This window comes from Heliangelus exortis, chromosome 7, assembly GCF_036169615.1.
Source record: "Heliangelus exortis chromosome 7, bHelExo1.hap1, whole genome shotgun sequence".
Lineage (NCBI taxonomy): Eukaryota > Metazoa > Chordata > Aves > Apodiformes > Trochilidae > Heliangelus > Heliangelus exortis.
The window spans coordinates 18,906,610-18,932,510 of record NC_092428.1 but is presented as its reverse complement, the minus strand read 5'-3'; the positions used below and the strand labels follow the sequence as shown (position 1 = coordinate 18,932,510).

Sequence of the window (25,901 nt, the reverse complement as noted above, 5' to 3'; positions counted from 1 at the left end):
TTTGCCCAAACCCTAGTAAGGTTAGAGGCGAGTATCCTTCCTCCCTGTAACATTATTACAGAGGTTTCCCACCTGAAGCTCAATGGCAGACCTGCTGGGTAGGGAGCTGATAACCTAGAAGCTGCAGCACCAGGAACTGAATCCTCACAGGGAAACAGAATCATTTTGGTTGGAAAAGAACTTTAAGATCATTGTGTCCAACACTGAACCAGTCCCCACCCGCCCATTGCCTTCATAACAAAACTGCTGTATAAAGGTGAAGGATATCATTGTCCCTTCCCCTAGCAGAGCTTTTAAGAAAGAAAGGAGCAAACCCTGCCACTTAGTTATAGAAAAAGAAGCATTGGTGCTTTATCTCAGGAGACATCCAGCAGTCAGGCTGTGGGAGGAGACAGGCATCTTCGTGTGAAAAAAAATCACTGTTACTTAACTTATGCGTAAGGTCTGCAAGTGCCTTGTCTCTCTCACAGGTGACAAGCCCAGATAACCACGTTAAACTGCTGACTTCTAGAGAGTTAGCAATAAGTCTCAGTTTCCTCTCATGGCTGTGAGCATGTGAATTGGGATATAGACCTGACCAGATAGGTGGGTAGATAATTGGATGGATGCTGTAATTGAGGAAAGGAGGGCCATTTGTTTGCCTGTGTATCCGGGACAGCTTACATACATGAATCAAACTTTTGATACTTTTTGTGTTGGCAAATATATGAAGTATAGTCAGCATATTTTGGATGGATATAGGGTTTTTTTATTTATGACTATTGTCTTCATATCGGTGAAGGAGGAGATTTTTAATGGTAGTGCTATGTGAAGACCAGAATTCTAATGAGACTTTATCTTTTTCTCAGTTCAATTTGCATACCTCCCTTCTTTTTTTAGAATATGGAAGTACGTTTACTCCAATGTAATAGGAAATATGGCTCAGATATTTAGCAAAACTAGAACTAAAACCTGGGTATGCTGAGTTCCCATAATGTGTTGCACAAGGTGTCCTGGAAAGGGTAGAATAAGATGAAATTGGAGAAAGCTGAAAATGAAGAACTGCTTCTTTGGAAATGAAAAGGGACCATAAAGTAAGCAGCTCTTCCCAAAAAAGGAGATAGTGGGACTCGTACGCATTTCTGCTTAATTATTTAGAGCTTGTAGGTTGGTTTTGGAAGTTATTGCTGTCCAGGTACCTTTAGAGTTACCTACCAGGTGCTGGAGGTGGGGTAGCCATCTGCCACTCCAAAACCCTGGCTCATATGTAGCCTCCTTTATACTTACCTGGGGGCTTAGCCAGGAGTGAGAGCTGAGCAGAAAAGATGTGAAAGGAAGAAATGGAAAGTCCCCAGAAAAAAATTCAACATGAATATTTGAACATTTTTCCCAGGGGAGGTTTGCTGAAGCAAATAACACATTCGAGTAAAGAGTAAAGCAAGAAAAGCAGCATTTCAGCCGCCCCCCCCCCCCCCCCCCCCCCTTCCTAGCCATGCAAAAGATCTTTAACATGATCTTATGTAATGTGCCCTTTTTTTGTACAGTTAGAAGAGTTTCCTGACACACAACAAGAGAGTAAGGCTTTGACGCATGGGGCTTTTTAGGTTACATGAAAACTGACAGAATTAATGGAGGCAAACCCCACCAGCAAGTTGTGGCACAGAGCCCTGACCCAGGTGAAAGCATTTTTTACCATAGCCAAAGTTAAAATGACAGGAAAACTAATGACTGTAACTGTAGCAGCTGCTCACTGCTTCAGCCTTAGCCAGTTCAGTCCAGTGGGATGCCTTTGCAGTAAAGTAAGAGCGTAGCAGGTGAAATAGTTATATGAGGTTTCTTTTATTTTTCCTTGTAATTTTTCTTTGTCTTTTATGTCTAATTTATTTCAGAATGCACAGCTGAGTCCTTAACAGAGAAAGTTTTCTCTTAGCTATTGCTTGATTTGAGAATTAGGGGGGAAAAAAAAATACTGACAACAGTCTTAGCCTTGATTAGCTGTCAATCACATTTCAGTTCTTGTAATAGCAATGCAAAAACAACTTAAGAAGAGGTGGTGAATTGGTTTAATTGCACTGCTGACTTGTGTGTTGTTTTGTCTTTTTGTTTCCATCAGGATGTACCCACTAAATTGGTGGCCAAGGCTGTACCTTTGCCCATGACTGTCCGCGGGCACTGGTTCTTAAGCCCGAGAACAGAATACACTGTAGCAGTGCAGACAGCATCAAAGCAAGTGGATGGCGATTACGTTGTTTCTGAGTGGAGTGAAATCATCGAGTTTTGCACAGCAGGTAACATTGCTGAGGAAAGGTACACGATTGATGCTAGGTTTGCAGTGTGAGTGGGTTTACCAGCCTGGTTGGTCCAGTCGGTGGCTCTGTTACAGTACTCCTGGGGACTGGAATTGTAACTTGAGGCTCTGTATGTGCTCAGTGAGAGCTGGAAGTCAGCTGAAGTGCCTCTTTGTTCCATAACAGCCTGGCTGCCCCAGAATGCTGTGCCTGGCATCACTGCTTGTCCTAGGCTAGGAAAGGAGACTGCTGAACCAAAGCAGAGTGGGGCTGTTTTTGTGCCTCTTGCTTTCTACCTGTGGAGACAAGTGGCAGCTTAAGACATTCTGCTGTTCTCCCTTCTCTGCATGCTGCAAAGCCCCAACCTTCTCTTGAGGAACAGTTTACCCTGGCATTGTTTTATAAGTAAGTCTCTTCCACTGGACTTTCACCATCTAGTGCCAGTGTGCCTGCCTGCCTGAAAGGTGAGAGCTGAAGTGAGTTCTCTGTGAATCTCATGTTTGTTGAGATGCTCTTCTGGCTCCTCTGCAGTGCCAAATGCAAGGAAAACAGCTCTAGCACAGGAAATCCTGAGCTGAAAGTTGTCCTAGGCTTGCAGGGTACTTGCGGGGAAAGGAGTGGGGAGAATCAGACGTGTGTTCCTGCCATTTGCCTGCTGGCACTGTTGGAAACTGGTGCTGGGCTGTATAGTTTCTGTATGGCTACTGCCTGATGTAAGGTATGTGGCTGAGACTCTGTTCCCAATTTAAGGTCTGCATGTCTCTGTAGCTTTTGGACAGCACTGTGGGTTTTCCTGCCCCTCATCATAGCAGATTGTCTTTTCTTTCCAGATTATTCAAAAGTTCACCTAACACAGCTATTAGAAAAAGCTGAAGTGATTGCAGGCCGTATGCTTAAACTGTCTGTTTTTTATCGGAATCAGCACAAAGAATACTTTGATTATACCAGGTAAGAAAGTAAACATATGCAAAACTGTTTTGCAAATTAAGGGAGTAATGAGAATAAGTAAGTAGAGGCAGCTGTGCTAAAGGTAGAGCAGAATGTCTCTATGCTATGAAGAACAGAAAAATAAACATAAAATCCAATTAATTTCTTTCACCTTGCTCAACTCAGCACTTTCATTAGGCAATAAAAGTTAGTGTTTAAAATATCCTGAAGTATTACAGGGTCTTCAACCTGATTATAGTGTATATTATCAGAACAGAGTGGTTAGTAGCCAAGTACTTCTTTTGTACTATATTTCTAATAGTAGGAGTGCACAATTGTGTGCATAGGCATTTACCTCCCTCTTAGAGTTCTGGTTCAAATATTTATTCTCCACCTACAACCACCACATTTCTAGGCCCAAATGTAGGAACTGGGGCTCTGCAATTCAGATGTGAATTTAAACATCACGTAGGGAGGGAGAGAGGATAATGTTTAGACAACTTTACAACTGCACCTCATTTGGAATGAATAAATGGGATGGCTGGAGTTAGGTTCCTTATTCTTGGTGGAGCCACATTGTGCCTTCACACATCCAATCTGAAGCATCATTACAATAGAAGAGAAGACTTGTCAGCAGAAGGAGTCAAAGCTCATGCAGTGACTGAGTAGGAGCAGGGAGCATGCAGGGGTAACCTTCAACCTTGAGAAGAACTTGGATGAGAGGTAAGCAGTGTGTCAACCTCTGTTTCAGCAGTGTCAGAGTAGTGGTAGCACTATCGATGCTTCTTCCACATGTATGGAGGTGGGGCTGCTGCTGTTTTACACAGAATCACAGCATGTTTAGGTTGGAAGAGACCTCCAAGATCATCCAGTCCAACCTTTGATTAACACCACAGTCAACTACAAAACCATGCCCTTAAGGACCGGGTCCAAATGCCTTTTAAATGCCCCCAGGGATGGTGACTCCAGCACTGTCCTGGGCAGGCCATTCCAATGCCTGACAACCCTTTCAGTGAAAAAAATATTTCCTAACCCGCAGCCTAAGCCTCCCCTGGCACAGCTTCCATCCATTTCTTCTGATCCTATCACAGTTTACTGAGAAGAGGCTGTTTCCCTCCTCACTCCAACCTCCCAGAGCTCTAAGGTCTCTTCTCAGCCTCCTCTTCTCCAGACTAAACAGCCTCAGCTCCCTCAGCTGCTGCTCCTCACAGGACTTGTGCTCCAGATCCTTAATGAGCTTTGTTGCCCTTCTCTGGACACACTCCAGCACTTCTATGTCCCTCCTATAGTGAGGTGCCCAGAACCTAACACAGTACTCAAGATGCAGCCTCACCAGAGCTGAGTACAGAAGGATGATCACCTCCCTATTCCTGCTGGCCACTGAGTTCCTAATACAAGCCAGGATGCCATTGGCCTTCTTGGCCACCTGCACACACTGCTGACTCATATTAAGTCGACTGTCAACCAGTACCCCCAGGTCCCTTTCCAACTTACAGCTCTCTAACCACACTTCTCCAAGTCTGTAGCTTACCATGGGGTTGTTATGACCCAGGTGTAAGACCTGGCATTTGGCCTTGTTAAACCTCATACAATTAACCCTGGCCCATTGGTTCAACCTTCCTAAATCCTGCTGTAAGGCTTTCCTACACTCCAGCAGATCAACACAGCCACCTAGTTTGGTGTCATCTCCAGATTTACTGAGGGTACACTCAATCCCCTCATCCAAATCATTAATGAAGCTGTTAAAAAAGAGGCCCCAGTACTGAACCCTGGGGGACACCACTCATGACTGGTCACCAGCCAGGTTTAGTTCCATTCATGACTACTCTTTCAGTCCTACCCATTTTATGTGGGTGTCATGGGTGTACCTGTCTAGAATTAAAAAGTTTTTTAAAACTGATGAAGAAAAAAAATCCTTGAGGGAATCCAACTCCACTTCCCCTAGAAACATTCCTGCTTTGAAATCATTAGTACATGCTCAATTCTGGGAGTATCTTGTATGTTCCAGAGTATGGGAGTTTGCTCCTTTTCCCTTTTATGGTTTGGAAGAATTATTTCACACAGTGACAAAGTTACTCAATAGAGGTAGAGAATAAATTGCAGTTGGTTGAAGAGCTTTGAGGACTTTGTAAATCCCTGTTGCCATCCTGGCCTAAACATCACAGATGGGATATGCCCATTGTGGTTCTAATTCTCTTTTTACTTTGTGTTCAGCTACATAATCACAGTGCATCTGACTTTGGGTTCATAGAGATTTGAAAATTGCCACTGAGGTGCATTTATAGCTGTAGTTGTGGTCTAGTTCTGCCAAATGTGACTCTAATTGATTGCAGTGTATCTTTTACCCTCCCTCCTGTTATATACAAATAGAGACCAGCCTGTTTCCCTCTTGGCATTGCACAAGAGACAAAAAGCTGTGTTTTACCAGGTCAGTATGAATCAAGAATGCCTCTAACTCTCTGATGGTTGCCTGTTCCAATCAGAAATGTACTTCTATGGTTGGAGGGGCTGATCCTTTCATGATACACCCTTATGGATAGTATGTTTAAAACAGTAACTACAGGCATCCTTTTTAGGAAGAATTCCTTTCCATACCATATCTGCCAATGACCACTGTGGTGTTATAATAAGTAAACAAGCTTGAAAAGCTTAGAGTAGCTCTAGCAGCATTGCCAAATAAGCAGATGGCACAGTGCTAAAGCAGCAGCCCCTTAAATGTAGAATTCGAGGTGTGAGCTTCTAGGTAGTGTTCATGTCATTCTGCTGCTTACCTCGGCTGGGTAAGTAGCTCAGATCCTCTGGAAGAGTAACCTATAATTAGCTTAATTGGCCACTGGATGTCAGTATCTCGCCACAGAAACAGAACTGCAGGAAACTTGACTTTTCAAATTGCACAGATGGTGGTTTTTCAAGTTGATTATTTTTTCTTTTTACTCCTTAGTAATTGGTTCAGTCACAGTATACAATTGTATACAACTGTATTCACAATGTCTTGTGAAGTAGGGCATGATACAATAGCTACATACTATTTGACCAGCTCAGAAAACTTAAAAAAAAGAAGGTTTATCTTAGAGTCAAATAAAGATATAAATATGCTGCTGAGGAGATTAGAAATAATGAAAAAAAAGTCAGTTGGAGACATTATTGAGTTGATTAGAGCCTTTTGATATGTTACACTGAATCTGTTTGCTTTGACCAAGTGTAGCCTCCTACACAGCACCACTGTATACTTGGAGCTATTTGAGCTTAAAGAAAGAACGATCTCACCCTTGGCTGCTTACCCTCTCACCAAAAGAATTAAAAAAAAAAAAAAAAAAAAAAAAAAGATGGGGAAGAGAGAAGAGAAGGGGAGGGGGGAAAGACTCTTCAGCTCCACAGCCTGATGCCTTTTTAATCTCACAAGTCTAAGGCATTTTCTAAGTAGGCCTAGTAAATCTGGTGTTTTGCAGGACTTAATGTTTCTCTTTCTGGTATCCCATGGTTTCAGGGGCAGAGAGAGGCAAATCTGAGAGCAGCACGTCCAGAGAGGTGTGGGGTACAAGTTCTGGGGAGCCTCCTCTTCTACATAAAATCTCAGGAGCTAAGCAGGAATAAATGGGGTGGTTTGGCCTGTTCTCCTAGATATATCAGGCTAATGCTGCTGAATGCAATTTGGGATTTAGGGTTCTAAAAATTCTTGTGTTATATTGAATGTTTTCACTGGAACCAAACTGCCCTCAGCTGACAAAAAACAAAACCAATACAACCAAGAGTGAGTCTCGTACATTTTTGCCCCTCAGGACGAGGGACTGCAGAAACTGAATAGAAACCAATGAGAAAGCTAAACAAATTACCTAATACTCTGTGCCCATCTCTGCTTTTATTTAAGTAAGCAGTAGACAACTTAGACCTGAAATTATCATTTGGGGGAAAAAATATGTCAGAAAGGACATTCCTTCCTACAGGCTTTCTGAAAAACACTTGGTACTAACTTTCACTGTCAGTTTTCTAGATGAAATATATACAGCCTATGCTAAAAACACACACATTAACAAACAGTATATTCAGTATATTGAGACTGGCTGGCTTGCAATTTTCAGCATGTGATTAAACTGTGGTTTTTTGCTAGAATTGTACTGGAAGGCTGAACTAACAATATTAGTGATTTGGGGGCTTTTTTGCTTTTGCTGTTCTTTGCCTACATGTAATACTCACAGCTGAGAGAGAAGCCAGACTAGAAAAGAGACTTTTCTCCTGAGCAGCAGTTATTCTAGGTTTTTTCTGCGTCCAGTGTCACTTGATTTTCTTGATGCTAAGATCTTGACTACCCACAGTTGTCAGTTTAACTTTTTGCCTTTGTGTCCCTTTAGCAGTTACCTAACAGCACCACGTCCTAACTTGCCACTTTTTCTTTAGTGTGTGTTACAAAATAAACAATACCAGTCGTTCATTTGTAGAGAGCATCATGGGAATGCTATGCAGCCCTCTGTTAAGGATAACAGTGGCAGCCATGGCTCTCCAATCAGTGGGAAGCTGGAAGGCATCTTCTTTAGCTGCAACACTGAATTCAACACCGGGAAACCACCACAAGATTCACCCTATGGAAGATACAGGTTTGAGATTGCAGCAGAGAAACTCTTCAACCCAAATACTAACTTGTACTTTGGAGACTTCTACTGCATGTACACAGCCTACCACTATGTCATTCTTGTTATTGCCCCTGTTGGATCACCAGGAGATGAATTCTGTAAGCAGCGCCTTCCTCAACTAAATATAAAAGATAATAAATTTCTGACCTGCGATGAAGAAGGCGGTGTCATGGTTTACCATCATGCCCAGGATGTTATTTTGGAAGTAATTTACACTGATCCTGTGGATCTCTCCCTTGGCACAGTTGCAGAAATTACCGGTCACCAACTAATGAGCTTGTCTACTGCAAATGCAAAGAAAGATCCCAGCTGCAAGACCTGCAATATCAGTGTTGGACGTTAAAACTTCCCTCGTTACATAGGAGCTTTCCAACCTCTGTTGCCCATTTCCATAGTCAGACATTTTTGTCAGAAGCATGCACATTGCCACTGTCACCAAAAGCAAACACGACTTCAAATCCTCCAATAGCATTTTTAGTATTTCTTCTCTCTCTCTTTCCCTTCTGTTTCCCCAATGCTTTAAATGATTAGGAGTCCTGGATTTCTTTCTGGCAACCATTTATACCTAGATGCTGCAAAAATTGTCTTCTGTTTCTTGCCAAACATAACAAAATCCTATATAAACTGCTTTAGCAAAATAAAAATAACCGCTTATAAATGGTGTTTAAATATGCATTCATTTTAACTACTGAACAAATGGTTCAGTAGTATCAGTTTGGATAACTCCAAACAGCATGAAAGGTCATAATTGCAGCATGATTTAAATTTCAAAGCCTAGAAACGTCAGCACTTCCAACGTGTTGTTTGACAGTGTTATTTATGTTATTTATGTTAGCTAACTGAAAACAGAAACTGTGTCTCGACATAATAAATATAATAGAAAAATATTTTATTTGTACTGTTGTATAAAATATTATACAATCATATAGAATATATAGATTGCATTTTAATATCAATTGTATACATACATCATGAAATCATTTTCCCTTATCAAAGATGTAGTTTGTAAACTTCAAATAGCTCTGTATCTGTTCCTGTTGCTCTAGATGACTTTAATTAAAACAGATTTATGAAGGAGACCATTTCTGATTCATCAAAGTTGTTATAAATTATTGTCAGTACACTGAGACAACAAACCTCTGAGAAATAAAAAAAAATTCTTTTTTAGTATTCATACTTCTTCCTCCAATGTACTTGAAAATGTGTATGTCTTCCAAATCATGCTGAGCCATTACATACAGTATAAATACAAATATGGTTGGTACATAATAGGCTTTATAAAATGAAGATCCTCTTACCATGATAGAAAACAGGTTAAAGCAAAACACTAAACATTATACTTTTTATTCAAGTCTCTTTTTTTGTTTTGGTTTGGTTTTTTGTTGCTCTTGTTTTGTTTTAATTTTTCCTTCCTCTGTGTCTGCACTAGATATTTACCAGAATCCCTGCTTTTCATTTCTAGTACAAAACCCACGGCTAATACTTCTGTTAATAGTCCACTTTTCACACAAATGATCTATCACAAATAGTGGAAAAAATCTCCTTAATATTACAAAGTATGGTGCTCTGAAAGTTAAGAAAGATGCATAATTCCAATGGAAAAATATCTTTTTTTTTTATAATCTTATTTTTACTAAAGAAGTCTAACATTCCTCCTCGGATAACTGTGACACTCAATTATATACCATCTACTTCATCTATCCAAAATACCTTAGCATAATGCAATAATCTAGGCTTGGTTTAGCGTGTATATATATATACATATATATATATAAATATGTGGCAATATATAACACAAGAAATACTTAGACATTTTACAAAGTGCATGCGTCTAAACAAGCTTTGGTAGTTAGAAAAGCAAATGTTTTAGCATCAGGCAAAATAAAGTGCAAAGTTTAATACAGAAATAAAAATTAGCACATAGTTTATCTATTTACTGAATTTTAAGTACTGTGAGCCAGGTCCTGTGAACCATAGTGAAAAGAACAGCAGCCAGTACATTCACTTTATCTCTTCCCAGCAAACTCTGTCTATGTCATAGACATTTTCTTTTATTTCTAAAAAAAAAAAAAAAAACTAAAACCTCCATATCATCCTTTTTTTTTTTTTTTTTTTTTTTTTTTTTGCATAGGCAGTATCATTTTGCTCCCAAAATGTTAGCTCAAATCCTGATTCTTTGGGTGCACTTTTCTTTGAAGCTATCGGAACTTAATGGCAACTCTGTCTTGAAAGAGAGCTTTGGCCTTGAGTTTTTCCTTCATTTCTTTTAAGCTCATACTTCTTTTTATCCAGTGAATCAGCAGACTGAGCACTGACAGTAATAGTTAATGTGCATGTTAATTCTGAAAAGAAATGTGTGGTACATTACCACATACTAAAATGTACTAAAAACTTGCAGAGCATTTCTTCACACTTTTTAAAACAAGGAGCGGGTCAAACTGAAATTCTACTTCAATGTCCTTTTAATTTCTAACATTCTCACAGTGCACTTCAAGTTTTTTTCAAAAGGAGAAAAATATATACTACAGTCCACACACCCGTGCTTAATATTCCCACATATTGCTGTCCTCTCTCATCCCAGTTAGTGTAACTGGTAAAGTGCATCAAAAATTTCAGTGTGTCAAATAATTGTGCAGCAGAACAAGACTTGTAAAATTACTTCCTCTCTCTCATTACTTGTGTATTTGCTTTTTTTTTTTTTTTTTTTTTTGCTACAGAACAAGACCACAGCATTGCAGTAACTTCAAATTGTTTTGGAAATATCATGCTTACTGATGAGGACCTCCAAGAGCCTAATTTTGGCTTTTGTGTGCTTGTATTCAGAGTATTCTTCAGCCATTGGCACACGATCTTCTTTTTGAGGACTCCTAATAAAAGCAAATAAAAGTGCCATCACTTTTAAGAGTAAGAAGAGAAGTAGTCTTCAAAATTAATTCTGCAACAACTAATGTGGATTGGGCTAGGTTGGATTTTTTTTTTCCCCAAATTGTAGGTGACTAAAGATAATTTGATAGGGCAAAAAAGCTCAAATAGACAGAAATGAAATAGTATTTAAAATACTGACTTTTCCTATTACAGGTAATATTTTTTTTCTCGTTAGCTATGCAGCTACCATTTTTATTCTAAAAATTTTGTTCTAAAGTATCCAAAGAAGTTATTACACAGTGTTTTGAAAACTAACCAAAATGCTGCATGCACATCTCATCACTATATGCACACATTCCAGAGGAACTAAGAGGGGAGATGGATATTTCCACAGAGACCAAAAGGCTCCATGCCATCTTCCAGCTGCAGCTTCTCTGGCCTGCTCAGCCAAGTGGGAACACCCCTGTCTGTACAGCAGCCTGAAGGGGAGGAGGAAAGGGCTTTTGTTGAGCTGGTTATTTACCTTCCTGTCTGTTTATAGAAGTGCTCCTCAAACTCTCTCAGAGCTTTGCGAAGCCTTTTCTTATCTGCTCTTGTCTCTCTGAGGTGTTCAAGCAGAACAGGCCTGTAAAAGAGATAAGAGAACATGAAACCCCTCATGTGCCTGGAAGTATTGTTAAAGCTGTGGCTTTGAGTAGTAAGCAGGATGATACCATGAGCCAGGGCAGGCACTGAGCTCAGTGCCCCGTGACATTCCACCATTTGCTTTCAGCTTTCAGCTCCATATCCATCTATAGCTGGCTATAACATCACACATGATAAACAGCCATGCTCCTTCCCATTTACCAGTATCCCAACCCTTCTAATACATTGAAGGCAGAAGTCCTGTGGACAACATGGGAGGAAAAGCTTTCAGGATTGTATCTTGCTGCTGGTCTTAATTCAGTGTGGAGTTAATTTGAGTTGACAGGGCTCTGCAGCTTCAGGGACACGCTTTGCAATTCTGTAACTGAGTTAATAAAGTCAAGATCCAAGCCCTAATCCTAAAAGCAGCTTTTAGCAAGTGTTACTGTGATCCAATGGTACCCAGAATCACCATTTTTGGAGGCCATATTTTAGCCAGTATTTGAAGAATAAGGGTGGATTTTATTTTTTTTTTTTTTTTTTTAATTAGAGAAAGAATTCTGTTACAACATATTCAACTGGTGGTTTGTGGTTTGTTTTTTTTTTTCCCTAACAAAACAACACAGAAGTATCTTCATAACATTTGTGAGCAAACTATTGCATACACAGTTGGGTTTTACATAGATAACCAAGATGTTTTTTTTTTTACTCTCAACTTAGGTAGAACCTTGTCAGCTTCATTTATGCATCTAAGAGCTCCCAATTAGAAAAAAAAAAGAAAAAAAAAAAAGAAAAATACAACATCCTACAAGCTATGAGAGCAGATCTGTTTCTTGAAGGCATATTCTCCAATGAGTTTGGGGGCTGTGGTAGCAGCCCATGCTCATCTTGAGATCTGCTGTCTCTTGCAACCCTTAGCTACACATTAGAAGGAGGGCTTTATTTTGGTTTTGTAATGGAGGGTAGAAGGGGTGGTGTTAAGTTTCCTGGACATCCAGACACTAATAAATATTCTTCTGCAAGGAATAACCTGATTTTACACCAAGCCAATGTCCTGCCATGTGATCCTTGACTCAGCTCACCTGTTGCTGTCTGCTTGCCTCACACCTCTGGCAGTTTTACATCACTCACAAAGTCCCAGTGCACACACACAGCAGCAGAGTGTCCTGCCTTGCATAGCTGTGCTGTCTCAGATGATAAGTAGTTAGATATCTAATTTATCTAATTTTTTGCAGCAATTATAGGTAGGTCAGTATATCTTTACAAAATCATTATTTAGTATCTGCTACTCTGTAGTCACCTGTCTTGTATACTTAATGTCCCTTCTCCTTTCTCTTCATGGACTTGGCACAAAATTGCTTGAATAAACATGTCAAACCACAGGTATTCTGCCCAAATGATGAATATACCCTGCCTCTTTTCTCCCATAAGAAAACATAGAATACTGCCATGCAATAAGTATGGATCATGGTTCATTTAAAGGTTACATAAAATATTTTTAAACTTTCAGGAGAAAAAAAAAAAAGATGGAACTTACATTGTTGCCTCATGTAAATTGGACATAGACAAGGCTGTCTGCCTTAAACCTTTCTTTTCATCCAGAGGTGACACATATGGAGTCTCACTTTCCACCTGAGAGTAACACAGGTGCTCATCGACAGGGAGGCAAGATACTGGGCCAGATGATAACTCATGGCTGCTTTGAGAATGGTCTTCATCTGAGTCTTCCTCCTCCTGCTTGTAAAATATAAAGCATCATTATTATGCAGTCCTCAACATAAGAAGGACATAGAGCTCCTTGAATGGTCAAAGGAGAGCCAAAAAAATGATCAGAGGGCTTGAGCACCTCCTGTGTGAAGGCAGGCTAAGGAAATAGGGGTTGTTCAGCCTGGAGAAGGGGAGGCTTTGATGTGACTTTGTAGCAGCTTTCCAATATCAGAAGAAAGGTGGTTAGGGCTTTTTGTGCAGGTGTGTAGCAAGAGGACAAGGAGCAATGTTTAAAACTTGAAGAGGGAAGATTTAGGTAAGACATTAGGATAAAATTCTCTCCTGTGATGGTGGTGGAACACTGGAACAGGTTACCCAGGGAAGTTATGGCTGCCCTCCCCATGGAAGTGTTCAAGGCCAGGCTGGATGGGGCCTTGAGCAACCTGGTGTAGTGGTAGGAGTCCCTGCCTATGGCAGGAGGGTTGGACCTAGATGATCTTTAATGTCCCTTCCAACCCAAGTCATTCTATAATTCTATGATTATTAAATATCTTTATATACATGACCATACTAACAAATTACTGCACGACAACATAAAGAATTAGGATCTAACTTCATGGGTGTACTAACTGAAATAATTTACATATACTGAAATGCCCATTTTAAAACAAGATTGTTCATGCAAGCTCTTGTGCTCCTTGACTCTGCTTCTGGGTGTCTGCAGCCAGCAATTTTTATAAGGAGCAAAGATTTAAAGAACATTCTGTATTTAGGGAAGCACTGCAGTCCTGCTGGAAGTTGTACTCCTCTTAAGTACCATCTACTGTTTGTATTAAGTCCAGAAATTCTGACTGTAACAAGAGTAGGAGGTAGAGATTTTATAGCTACAAATGCTAACTACCAAAACAGAGTGATGTTGCTGGCTTCCTCACATTCCTCCTCATTCCTCAGAAGAAAGGTTGAGATTTTGGAACTAAGGCTTAAACATAAGAACTCCATGGAAACTCCTTAGAAATAATACAAAGGACCTTCAGTTGTTTTTTAATAAGATATCCATGTGCATAGATCTAAAGCTCCATTGTCATCTAACATGAAAATAGTTTATCATTTTTAAATCAACCTAGCCCCAGTCACTCTTAGATTATTGGTTTTGATAGAGACATCCTAATTAACTTCCAATTAGTTATCTCACCTCTGAGACCAGTGCTGTTATAATACATTGATATAATATTAATTAGGATACCAAAAATTATATGCTATATGATTGCTAGGAGTATTGTCAAGAGCATATAAAAGCTATAGTGCCAGCTTATGCTTCATGGACACAGGTTTTGTTCTTGGTTGCATCTGTTTGCCATAACAGAAAACTAATGCAGCCTCTGACCTTGTAACCAACCATCTCAAGTGCCTGCTTCAGAAACTGCTGGTGTATCTTACACTTTCTGGTATGCTTAGAAGTTGAATTTTACTGAATATTTTCTCTGCTTGAAAATATCAACATCGCATATTAACTACCGAGCATATTCTTCCAGTATCAGCATTTCTATTACTGTCAAACTCATCTAAAGGTACAAATGAAACACAGCATTTAGTATGTTTTCTTGACAATGGATATGAATACTTTCAAACTTACAATTGTGGTGATCAAAGATGGAGTTGCAAGAAGTTTCTTGATAATTCTGTATCTGTCATAAAGAGGTTTCATGAGACCCTTCTCCTGCTTAGTTACCTAAAGAGAAATGATAATGAAACATACTCCTCAAATATTAAAAATAAAAAATAAATAAGTTTCTCATTTGCTCCCTTAAAGCAGAGAAAGGTATTAGAAGAGTACGACCCAATGTGTGTTTTGCTTCCACAGATATTCCATGGGAACCTTAGTTCAATCCAGATGTCTAAAAGGGACAATGGCAATCTCTTTCCTAAGGGAAAATACCCAATGTGGATCACTCCCATCCTTGAGACAGACTGCCCAGGCAGAGAGTAAACTCTTTTCCATCTCCTTCTGAAGGTGCTCACAGAGCTGTGAGAATTAAGATCCATTTCTACTCTGCATTGCATTGATATCTCACTTCCTAACTGGAATAATGGCACCAGGCCAGCTGGTGTAACACTGGGCAGTCTGCTGGGGCCAGTGGGATGAGGAAAATACAGCTGAGGGGATAGCTGAGAATCCAGCCTGAGGGAGGCAGCTGGCTCTATGCAGAACTGTTGTGTGCATTCCTCTCCGGAGCTCTCTTCCACAATTGGAATTAGCCATCTGCTTATGTAGTTTGCTCTTTTATGAGCACTGATTAGGAGGAGAATGTGCTTTTAGCTCAGGTGTTGAGATTCTGATCCAGCCACAAATATTTGTAACTGAAAAAAAAAAAAAATCCCTTATGAAAGCTAATTGTGCAGTAGACTGACTAGAGGGTATAAAAGGAAAAAAAGCAAATCCTACCAAAAAAACCAAACAACAACAAAAAAGGCACTGAGTTCTCACAGATATCAGTGCAGGTATCATACTTTCCTAGAATATTTTGCATTGTTGAGGCAGCATTTATGAATAGTTGTAACTGGAAAACTAAATAAATATTTTTCTCACACATTCGAGGGAGAAATCAGTTAAAGAGATCTGTATTTGACAGGTAAGTTCATAAATAATAGAGAGCATCCCCCATTATATATTAAATATTATTTAATAGTAACAAATTAGAAAAACAACCATTCTAGACTCAGATACTTGGAAAACTGCAGCGAGGACATTCCTCAACTTTTTAATTATTCATCAAGAAAAATAGATTTGCCTTGGCTGGTAAGGGATGAAGAAGAGAAAGCTTCACCTATGCTAAAGAACACATTTAGAGTGGAACAACAGATTCACAATGAAATCCCAAAGTATTGGGATACCATTGTGATACCATTGCTAACACTCTGTAAATGCTGAGTGTTCTAGAAAAAGATGCTGTCTCTAAAAATAAAATGGAAAATAATCTGATCAACCAGCAGGAAATTACAGGTGGGCAGTGTGCCTCTGTAGAACTGCTGCAGGGGAGCTGCAGCAAATGCAGCCCTTTATTAGCAGTGGGGACAGGTGTGGGGTTTCCTCCTCAATTGCACTTCTGGCTCTGCTGGGCTGAACACCCAACACTAGCAGCTTATTTCTATTCAAAAATCCCAATATGAATCACTGGCACCAGAAAGAAAAAGGCTGATTTTTCAGCAATGTGGCTCGTCAGTGTTGGTGATGTATCAATATATGCAGAGGTGTCTGCTGCAGGGAGCACAGTATTTAACTGGTATCTCTCTCTCTTTTCTCCCTCTTTCCGAGGAGATCTGCTCCTGACGCTTCCATGCTTTCCTCTGGGTTGGAAGAGCAAGGAGCACATGAAGCTAATGTAATTTTCCATAGTGTCTGTCTCTCCACAACATATCTTTGTGAATTAGAGCCAAGTGTTTGGAGGGCTGGAGAGAAGCTCATCCACCACAAGAAAGAAATGTGAAGAATGAAGGAGCTTGAGGCTGGGGGCAGGTCTCTCTGCAGAAAGCCAGTGACCAGCTCTTGTACTGACAACTTGGAGAAGTGTTTTGACAAATTAGCCTCTACTTTTAAAAAAATGTATCAATCCCTGAGAAAGTGATGCTTGTCTAATACCAAAGGAGTGCCTTGCTATTAACTTCAGCAGGAGCAAAACCTTTCTTGCTTACTGCCCAAATGCAACACAGTGCAGAACTACTAATCACATTTGTCTAAAAGGTCTGAATGCATTAATCACTCCAAAATGATCTGACATTCATTTTAAGAGAAGAGCTGCTAACTAGAAAGTAGGAGTACTGAAAGGCAGCTAATCGGTTTACTTATTGCTAGGTCTGCAATTAATACAAGATTAATTCTTTCAAAAACTATTAAGCCTGGAGAAGCTGAATAGTTAGGAGGAAACAGGGAGTGATCATTAATCTTGATTTTACACATGAGAAATCACCTCAAGAGGGTTTAACATTTGTGCCTATTTCATTAGCTCATTTTATTATCAGTCTCAAAACTGGTTTGTATTGAGCTAAGCTCAAAATGGCTGATAATTTCAAAAGCAAAGACAGATGAAATCACAAACCACAGAATTGCCTGAGATATCTTATAACTGTTAGCTGAATACAGCAATATGAAATTCAATGCTAATTAAATAAAAGCACTGCTTGATGGCCAAGTAAAATTCTACAGCTGAACTTCAGGTGAGAACTCAGAAGGCTTTTATGGAAACATTACCCTTGCCCAAAATAACTACATCTTGAAAAAAGAAATGTTTACCTGCTATTAGTTTCCTAGTAATCTGGCTCAGATTCTGGTAGAGGAGCTAAATGTTATCTAAAAAATAAAATATTGCATATAAACAATATCTACAGTAACACCAGAGCTTCATGTAGCTGAAATGAAGCCTTTGATCTCTGCTGCAACCACCAGACATCCTTGAGTCATTTCACATCAGTGCTATAAACCTCATTCTCCCCAAAAAGCCCAGGATGATTCATAATCAAAACTCCAGTCTTTTTTAATGTTACACTTACTGGACCTACTAAAAAATATAATATGGAAATAGATCAATTTGACTTCATATGTTCCTTCTCAAGCCTCTCTTCTGTAGCATTTTCATAGAAGTGTTATCAAACACCTTTGGTAGCAAATGGATAGTTCTCTCAACACAACTGTTCACTACATGAATACCAAAAGAAAATAAATAAGATCTTTAAAAAATAAAAGTTCAATCAACTGACAAATGAGAGAGATTGAGTCCCACATCCATCTTAAGAGAGCTTTTATGGACAGGACTGCCTCATTGACATCTCTTTTGGTGTCAGCTGATCTCACTCTTTGCATAATAAAAAATTCTAGCAAGTGAAAATATCATAAAGTCTGCACCGTTGGGATTTTAGGACTATGTACAGAACAGCGTGGGTTTGTTGTCATCTTTTGTTTTGCTACAAAAGAGTTCTGGTTGTGAAACACTTTTTCCATTGGAGGTTTTTAAAAAAGTAGTGAACAATGAAAAGGTTAGCCCCAGATGCTGGAGCTCAAGACCTCAGAAGCATAGCATTGTTACACACAGTTCTAGTTTTTATACAGCAACTAGGTGTTTAAAAAAGAAGAATAGAGACAAAACAACACAACAACGTTTATCTCTTTTGGGTACTTCCTGATGCTGAAATCCACACAGAATAATGTCTTAGTTCTACAGCTTAGCATTTAGTTCTTCATTCCTCCTTGTCCTACTCACCCCCTCACTTTTTTTTTTCATCAGCCACAGTCTAAATTTCAGCATTTAGATTTTAGGTACATCTGAGGGCAGAATTTTTTGTCTTCCTTTGCTCTAAGCATCAGGAATAGCAACATAATGTGGTACCAAGAATATTAAAAAAAAAGAGCATTTTTGTGGACAATGCGTATTGCAGAACAGCTTCAGATAGACCCTCTCATGTGCCAGTACTGTGAAGGTAAGCAGTTTAAAATGTGTACTAGTTTAAAAGTATAAATAAATGTCCCAGCCAAGCATGTTCCATGGAGTAGTGCTCTTACATTCAGAAGAGTAATTGAGAATGTTGAGAAGAGCAGAGGCAGTATCAACACAAGTAAATGTACAAGTGCAAAGCAGTCTGTACAGTTGTGCTATCCATGTCAGCTTAGAGTAAACTTATCAACTGGGCAGATGGGCTTTCAGCATTTCTCAAGTGAGTGGGGACCTTTATTGTCAAAAAATTAAGTAATGTTTTTAATCACAGTTTCTGTAGACTCCACATGGGACTGCTTTTTGAGTCACCATCCCCAATACACTGGAACCTGCCCTCCCTGAGCACAGAACCTCAAGCAGGCAGGTTTCAGCAGTGCCAGGCAAACAATTTTATACATGCACATGAAAAAAGCACTTAGCACTATTAGAAAAAATATTCTGCACCTCTTTTTTTTATGTGCAGCTCTTCACAGAAAAGTAATTTCGGACAACTGCACTAGAGCTCCCATCTTGTTAGGGAGAAAATGCCCTGCAGTACTGAAAGACACAGGATTCACATGCACCAGCATATCTGAGACAGCTGCACACTAATTCATATCTGCCTCAGATGATAAAGTTCTGAAAGAAATGGCCACACTTGTTAAATACCTTAATAGCCTCTGGAAGGTTGAAGTGTTGTCTTTTCTCCTTTAGTCGTCTCAATACACTATCCATGGTTTCTTCTACTGAGGAAGATGGTTCTGTGCTTGTGGCCTCCTGTGTCCCAGCATCATGAGAGGTCCCAGTGCTTTCACAACGGTCATTTCTTTGGGGTGCTCTAGAGGGACAGTTTTGCTCTTCTGAAATTTTGAGTTTCAGCTCTGAAAGGCAAGTAAATAGACTGGAAATGTTTGCGAAGTTTCTTCTGACACTACAGGAAAAAACCCACACACCTGTTTCCTGCATAAAGGCATAAAGTTATCATGCCACAGTTGTGTAGGGAAGTAACTCTGCTTCACTGCAACATGTAACAACTTCCACCTGATTAAGTTGAAATCCAGTGGTCAAGGAGTGAGATGTGTCCAGATCAATGAAACTTAATGCATAAATGTATTTCTCTTTTTCCTCCAAACTGATCTTTGAAATAAAAGGTATTACCATAGGTGAGGACTGAAAAGGTTCTGGATTAAAGAGTGAGGTCTGAGTAGGAATCAGTGCAGAATGTCAGAGGGAGTGACATTAAGAAAGAGACGTAAAAGGGCAAAAAGCACTTGAGAATATTTGTGGGACATCAGGTGAACAGAGGGGATATGGAAGCAAAGCTCTCTTGCTCTTCCTTCTCCTCACTAAAACCATGCAATTCCAAATGATCTGAATATGTCCAAGCCAGCTTGTTTCAGGATGCAGCCCTTCACAGAGACCTTCCTGGACAAGGGGCAGTGTCTCTGTAGCTGCCTGCCCCGCTCTCCCCCCAGCTGTGCTTGCCTGCCCTGCTGTGATGCTGCACAAGTGAAGAGAGGAACAAAGGTCCTTCCCTAAGAAGGGCTGGGGAGGCCATGCTGTGTTACAGAGCCCACCATGCCAGCTTCCAAACTGCTGGAGCCATGTACTCCAGGTCTTCATAACCAACCCCACTCTCTAGTGTAGTTTAAACCATAAACCTCCCTTCCAGAGGCTGCACGACCATCCCAGCCAGGTCACTGAGCTGGTTCTCACAAGGGAAATGAGCCACTTCACTTAAATGTTTTCCTGTAGCAGAAGAGCACCTGAGCAACCCCACAAAAGACTTATAGGTTACAGTATGTCCTAGTTTCCCAGTCAGCAACCTGCCTGGATGCAGTAATGTGTGTAAGTACATCAGCTTGACACCAAGCCAAAAACCCTGGAGCTGTAGGGACCTGCACAGAGCAACAGGAAAATTAAATTAAGGTCTGAATTAGCTCCTATAAAGCCAGGCCCCGCTTCTAGCATATGGCTGGCTGGTGAAGGACCTTGAGCAAGGCAGAGACTTATAGCTTTAAATGTGTTAATTTTATTGAAATCCTTTCAGAAATAGTAACATCATTTTCTTAACTGTGGCAGTCTGAGGATAGAAAACAGATTGGCAGGGAAAAATAGTAATTTCTATTATACTCATAGAGCTAGGAAGGATAGGAAAGGCTTACAAACTTGAAGGAGAACCAACAAGTGCTTGAGTGTTTTTCCATTTCAGTTGCACATGTCTCATAATTCTCATAAGTCTTGCATCTCTTAAAAGCAGTGCCATTTTTCAGGATAATAAAACCAAGGGTGTTCATAGGATTAAGGTATTTGGGGTGTGCAGATCAGGCTGATCTACAGAAGCCAGACCCCTAGCAAGCTGAAGCAATGGGTAAGCCAGAGAGTTGATTTTCAGAACCTTAACTAAGCAGATTGGCCATTCCCTCTCATTTGCTCATCCTGGATTTGTAACACAAGGTTCAAGACAACATAAAAAAATATCTAGCAATTAAACATCTCAAAATAGATTCTCTAAGGGAGCACTTTCAAGGAGAAATTTACCAAAAGATGAGTTTCTAATTCTTTATTTACTACACTCATACCCCCTGTATCTACATTATTACTCTACAATTGGATATTCTACACTATATCCAAAACAGAGATAAACATAATACTACAGTTTAATCAGTAGTGTGAATCTATTTATAATGAGGAAAGAAGATTTAGATAAATCATAAATAGTTTTTTTAAAAAATAATCAATCAGTCATGGCTACATACTCCCTGAATGCAAGCATGTGATACACCCACTGACGTTAACAGTGTGGGATGCGGACATTCAAGGGCAAAACTTGACCCTTTAGGCCAAAACCAATATCAGGGAAAGATCCATTTTTCTGATTAAATAAACAAATAAATAAATCAGGATTTAGAGTTGTGTAACCTCCGTCCTAAATAAACATTTTGTACCTACATTTGCACTACTGCAAGGGAACCTTTAACTTTGTAGTTCTGTATTTCACTCACAAAAATATTCAGAATAAAATTGTCTTTTGCTTGAATATTTACAGCGATGAGGCAGAGATGTTGTCTTTTTCCCCTTCTCCTTTTTAGCTTTGTTATGAGGGTTGAACTGTCTTACTTCAATCCCTGCTTTTAGGAATGAAGTCAATTATCTTTGTCACTAGGAGAATTTCTACCACACACTAAGGAAAAATAAGCAGAACACTGAAGTCAAAAAATAACTTCAATATTCCAGGTATACTCATGCTTCCAAAAGCTTCAGCAAAAAAATGAAGCAATATGCTAATACATACCTTTGAGCTGCTTACGGCCTTTGGCCAAATCATTCATCCATTTCAGAACTTCAGGATTGGAAGTCTTGTCACCATGTGAAGGCTGAATGTAAAGAAAAAAGGAAGAATAAAAAAGAAGGAATTGATGTTTGTACAATTAAACTGATAAAAACCTATGCATACAGTGTCCTAAAAATGTCCATAGTTCCAACTGCACTACATCACAGTGTCACAAGGAGCATTTGGTTTGATGATGATACTTATTTATTGGGCCCATTATCTCTCCCCATGGTGGCACAGTGCTTCATGGATCTGAATATTTTGGCTAAAAAAACCCAAAACATTTACGACCTTGACTAATTTCTTAAAAATACTGCATGACTTTGCAAGAACTGATCAAACACCAAATCTAAGTCAAGTTCCCAAGAGATTTCCAGGATGGTAACCAAAGCACTCTGTCCCTTCTGGGGATAATTCCTTACTGCTTAAAGGTAGGGATTGTCTTGGAAAACAGCAAGTTAAAAGATTTAACCAAATGGCTTAACTAATCAAATGAAGTGATTTCAGAATATATGAAGTGATCACAGAGTGATTTCAAAAGCAGCATACTACGAACCCTTTGTATATCAGCTATTTCTTTGCATTTACAAATTGCCTCAAAATTAAAACCAGTTTACTCTGTAACTTTAAAACTCAGCCACTTAAATGGCAAAACAGTTTTGAAAAAAGACATGGCTGAAATAAATTATTTTCTGGTCACAATGTGATGACTGTATAAACATGAAATTTTACTTCTAAAAATATATTATGACCACGGGGTAGTACTACTCACAAAAGTACATTTAAGTTTGCAGTTGTTGCTGAGATTACAAGGTAATATACAATTACCTGAATTTTCATTTTAATGTAGTTATAAAGTATCACAATCTTCCCTGTTTCCTGTTCTACACATCCATAGCATCACAGGTGTCTCTGTGTGTTTACAGTGCACCATTGACATTGTACAAATGGTGAGCAATGACCTTGCATGCACTGCCCAGAGCACACCACTAACCCCAACCACCCACCAGCAACACACCACAATTTCTATTTCCCTCAGCTTCTGTTGAGCACTGTGCTTTGGAAGTGTAAAAGAGTCTGCCTGAATGAAGGAATCTGCACAGCAGAACAACAGTTTCCAAGCAAATTACCTTTATCAAGTAAATAAGTAGCTTTTCATCTTTTGAATCATTTTGGTTCACAAGTCTGTCAGCTATGTTTCCCTGGTTCGCACTTTTCACACATCTATAAGATGGATACTTTGCAACAAAGGCAATGCACAGAAAATGCAAATTAATCTCAGAACTACTTCACACACTTAAAGATGGTAAAAAGATAATCCCTCAATGTGGATCTTCCTATTTCATTTTACCAAAAATATCCTTTCCCTATCATTACACGTTTGTCTACACTGGGATTCTTGGTTGCCTTTATCTTTTCAATTATTATCTTACCAGGTATTTTTTTTCTTGCTCAAACTTTTCTTCATACTTCCTAATTTTTCTCTTGAGACTCTGAAGATGCTTGGTAAGTTGTGCTACTGTTTGTGGTTCTTTGCACTCCTCACTGTTACATCTAGAGGAACTCCTTGGCCTGTAAAAGCCAAAAGCATAGGTTAGCTGCATTACAGACCTGGCTATAATGGATGATGCCTTGTTTTAAGCACCCTTAATGCTTTCCTGGCACAAGTTTGGTTTCTGTCTGAAACTCACAGCTTCATCTCTGGAGACCACACATGTGAACTGTCCATGTGTTCTATTACACTCTCATATTTTAATGAATGACTCAAGCTATACCTCTATTACAGCTGAAATTTTTAGTATTATACCTTAATAGTCTTCTCTATCTCATGCTCACTCATCAGACTAATTACTAACATTTAAAACTATCCTTGCTAACTATAATTAATAAAGACTTCAGACAATATTGTACTGTGTTTTGACTGAATCAGTAGTCCTATTTCTGGTATTGCATATTAACCATGTCAAATCATTCTACAGTATGAACATCTATTATTTATGACAGCAGTAACTGAAAAAAAACATGAATAATTAAAGATGTCACAGTTTAACAAACCAGAACAATGGGTTGTAGAAAAATTATTTAAAACATATAAGAAAAAGTACACTTTCTTACATCATGAAAGGTTGAGCACTTGGTGGAGAAGGGGCAGACTCTGTGTCTAGATTAAATCTCTGGCTTTGGCTGAAGATAGAGCAGCGTGGTGACAAAAGAGGATTGTCTCCATCTGTAAGGTGATACAGCAGTCGACTGATCCCTAGAGAGTGATGTTCTTGTGGGCTACTGTCCATCTCATTTTGCCAGTCTCGATGGGCTGGCACAGGCTCTAGAAAGAAAACAGAAGCCAATATGGACTGAGGATCACTCACAAGATCTTTGTCTACCTAGATAAACACAAATCTATACTTACTGAGGTATTCAAAGCATAAGTACTCAAAGTAAACAGCAAATAGTTCAGCAAAGTATCACATGTAGAATAAACAGAATACTGAGGATGAGAAAATAGAAAGAACAATTACTGGCTTAACATAAAACATTTTTGAGACCCACAAGAGAAGTTTGTAAGCTATGAAATATAATATAAAGATGAAGGGATTCCCAGAATAGTATCTTTAACTGTATTTTCATAGATCTGTTTGCTTCTAACAGCCACATTCATGCAGAAGATAATGAACGTACAAAACAAGTTTAATTTTATGATTTAGCATCTTGTCCTTTGGTCAAGAGAAAGGCAAATCAAAAATATAATATGTCCTGATGCTAAAATCCTTCAGCACCCTGCAGAATTTTGTTAAGGTTTGAAGGAACATACACGTGAATCTAAAGAACACAGGATATGAAAATAACTACAATAACCAACATTTGATTTAGTTATTTAAGGTTGTGTGCAGTGGCTGCAACTTGGAAGAGTCACACTGGGAATACTATGTTAATATTCTCCTTGACTGTAAAGGGAAACCCCACTACAGGTACCTCAAAAGGTAAGATTTGTTTTATAGAGATGGTCAGAGTAGACTACAGAATTATTTATTCTGGACTGAAAAAGTAGGAATTGGTGAACCTCATCACATTGATTCTCTTTGTGGGTAACAAAAACAAACAAACAAACCAAAAAAAATGGGCACGTTACAGAGCCTCCCTCCAGGGAATCTTCCTTTTTCTGCACCTGGTCACATTAACAGGAAGATCCATTGAATTTTTTTCTTCACCCTCAGAGGGTGAAAAGGGTAGGTTGGAGGGGGTGATCTAACCTAGTTAGTATTTTGGCTATCAGATAATTGTGTTTTAAAGATGTTTTTAGGAAGAAACTTCCTCATAAAATCTCTCTCCCAAAAAACAGTTACTATATGTTAAAACAAAGAATGTGCTCTGTTTCAGCTTTGCCTACATAAATTTCCATAGTATTTAATACTGATATTTAATATTTTACACCAACTACATTATGTTTTTCCTCTAAACCCATGTTTGTTTTCAGATAAATTACTTTATATTTCCAGGCAGCATGTGTGTTACTTTCAATAAGTATAATATTTCTAACATAGCACTAATTCTAATACATGTCACTGAATCTTTTTATTCAATAGAAGCCTAAAACTGTACAGAAAAACAACTGTATGTGGATTTACTCACAGAAGAGCAGGCAGGTTTCTAAAGGTTTTTTCACCTTTGCTTTTTTTCAATTTTTTCTTTTTTACATGGACATGACATTCCCATGGTGAGTGGGTATTTCCTTCAGGAATGTAATAGAACCTTTGTAACACATTTTCTTTAATCTCTGTCCATCAGATACTGAAGCTATAAATCCCTATTGCTGCACTAGGACAATGGGGAGAAACCAGCTCTGAACAGTAACCTTCAAAGAAAACAATGACTGATTTCAAAAATAGTCATTACAGTGGGCTAAAATGTTATTTTATCAGGCACTGTCCAACTGTTTTTACTTTACAGATAACAAAAAAACTCAACTGTGTATTGTATAATTAGTCTGTCATGCAAAAGGTACTCATGACTTCTGTTTTTGTGAGTTCATCTCCTCTAGCAGCACCATCAATTATAATTACATTCAGCCTTTTCACAATGAGTCAAT

The 25,901-nt window shown here is 39.0% G+C and overlaps 2 protein-coding genes across 4 annotated transcripts in view; one reads left to right on the top strand and one right to left on the bottom strand.

The window, feature by feature from the left end:
• PHYHIPL (phytanoyl-CoA 2-hydroxylase interacting protein like) overlaps positions 1-8,992 on the top strand; it is a 64,222-nt gene extending 55,230 nt beyond the window's left edge. For all 3 annotated transcript variants that reach the window (XM_071749211.1, XM_071749212.1, XM_071749210.1), the window contains exons 3-5: positions 2,093-2,267; positions 3,098-3,215; positions 7,631-8,992. In XM_071749211.1, coding sequence (XP_071605312.1) covers positions 2,093-2,267; positions 3,098-3,215; positions 7,631-8,165 — 828 coding nt within the window. In that variant the 3' untranslated portion in view covers positions 8,166-8,992. The remainder of the gene's footprint in view (positions 1-2,092; positions 2,268-3,097; positions 3,216-7,630) is intronic.
• Positions 8,695-25,901, bottom strand: part of FAM13C (family with sequence similarity 13 member C) — a 49,385-nt gene continuing 32,178 nt past the window's right edge. Inside the window, exons 6-13 of the mRNA XM_071749205.1 lie at positions 23,930-24,140; positions 23,248-23,386; positions 21,776-21,857; positions 19,150-19,361; positions 14,652-14,747; positions 12,849-13,048; positions 11,211-11,312; positions 8,695-10,689 (exon numbers count right to left, since the gene is read on the bottom strand). Of these exons, the coding sequence (XP_071605306.1) occupies positions 10,566-10,689; positions 11,211-11,312; positions 12,849-13,048; positions 14,652-14,747; positions 19,150-19,361; positions 21,776-21,857; positions 23,248-23,386; positions 23,930-24,140 (1,166 nt within the window). The 3' untranslated portion in view covers positions 8,695-10,565. The remainder of the gene's footprint in view (positions 10,690-11,210; positions 11,313-12,848; positions 13,049-14,651; positions 14,748-19,149; positions 19,362-21,775; positions 21,858-23,247; positions 23,387-23,929; positions 24,141-25,901) is intronic.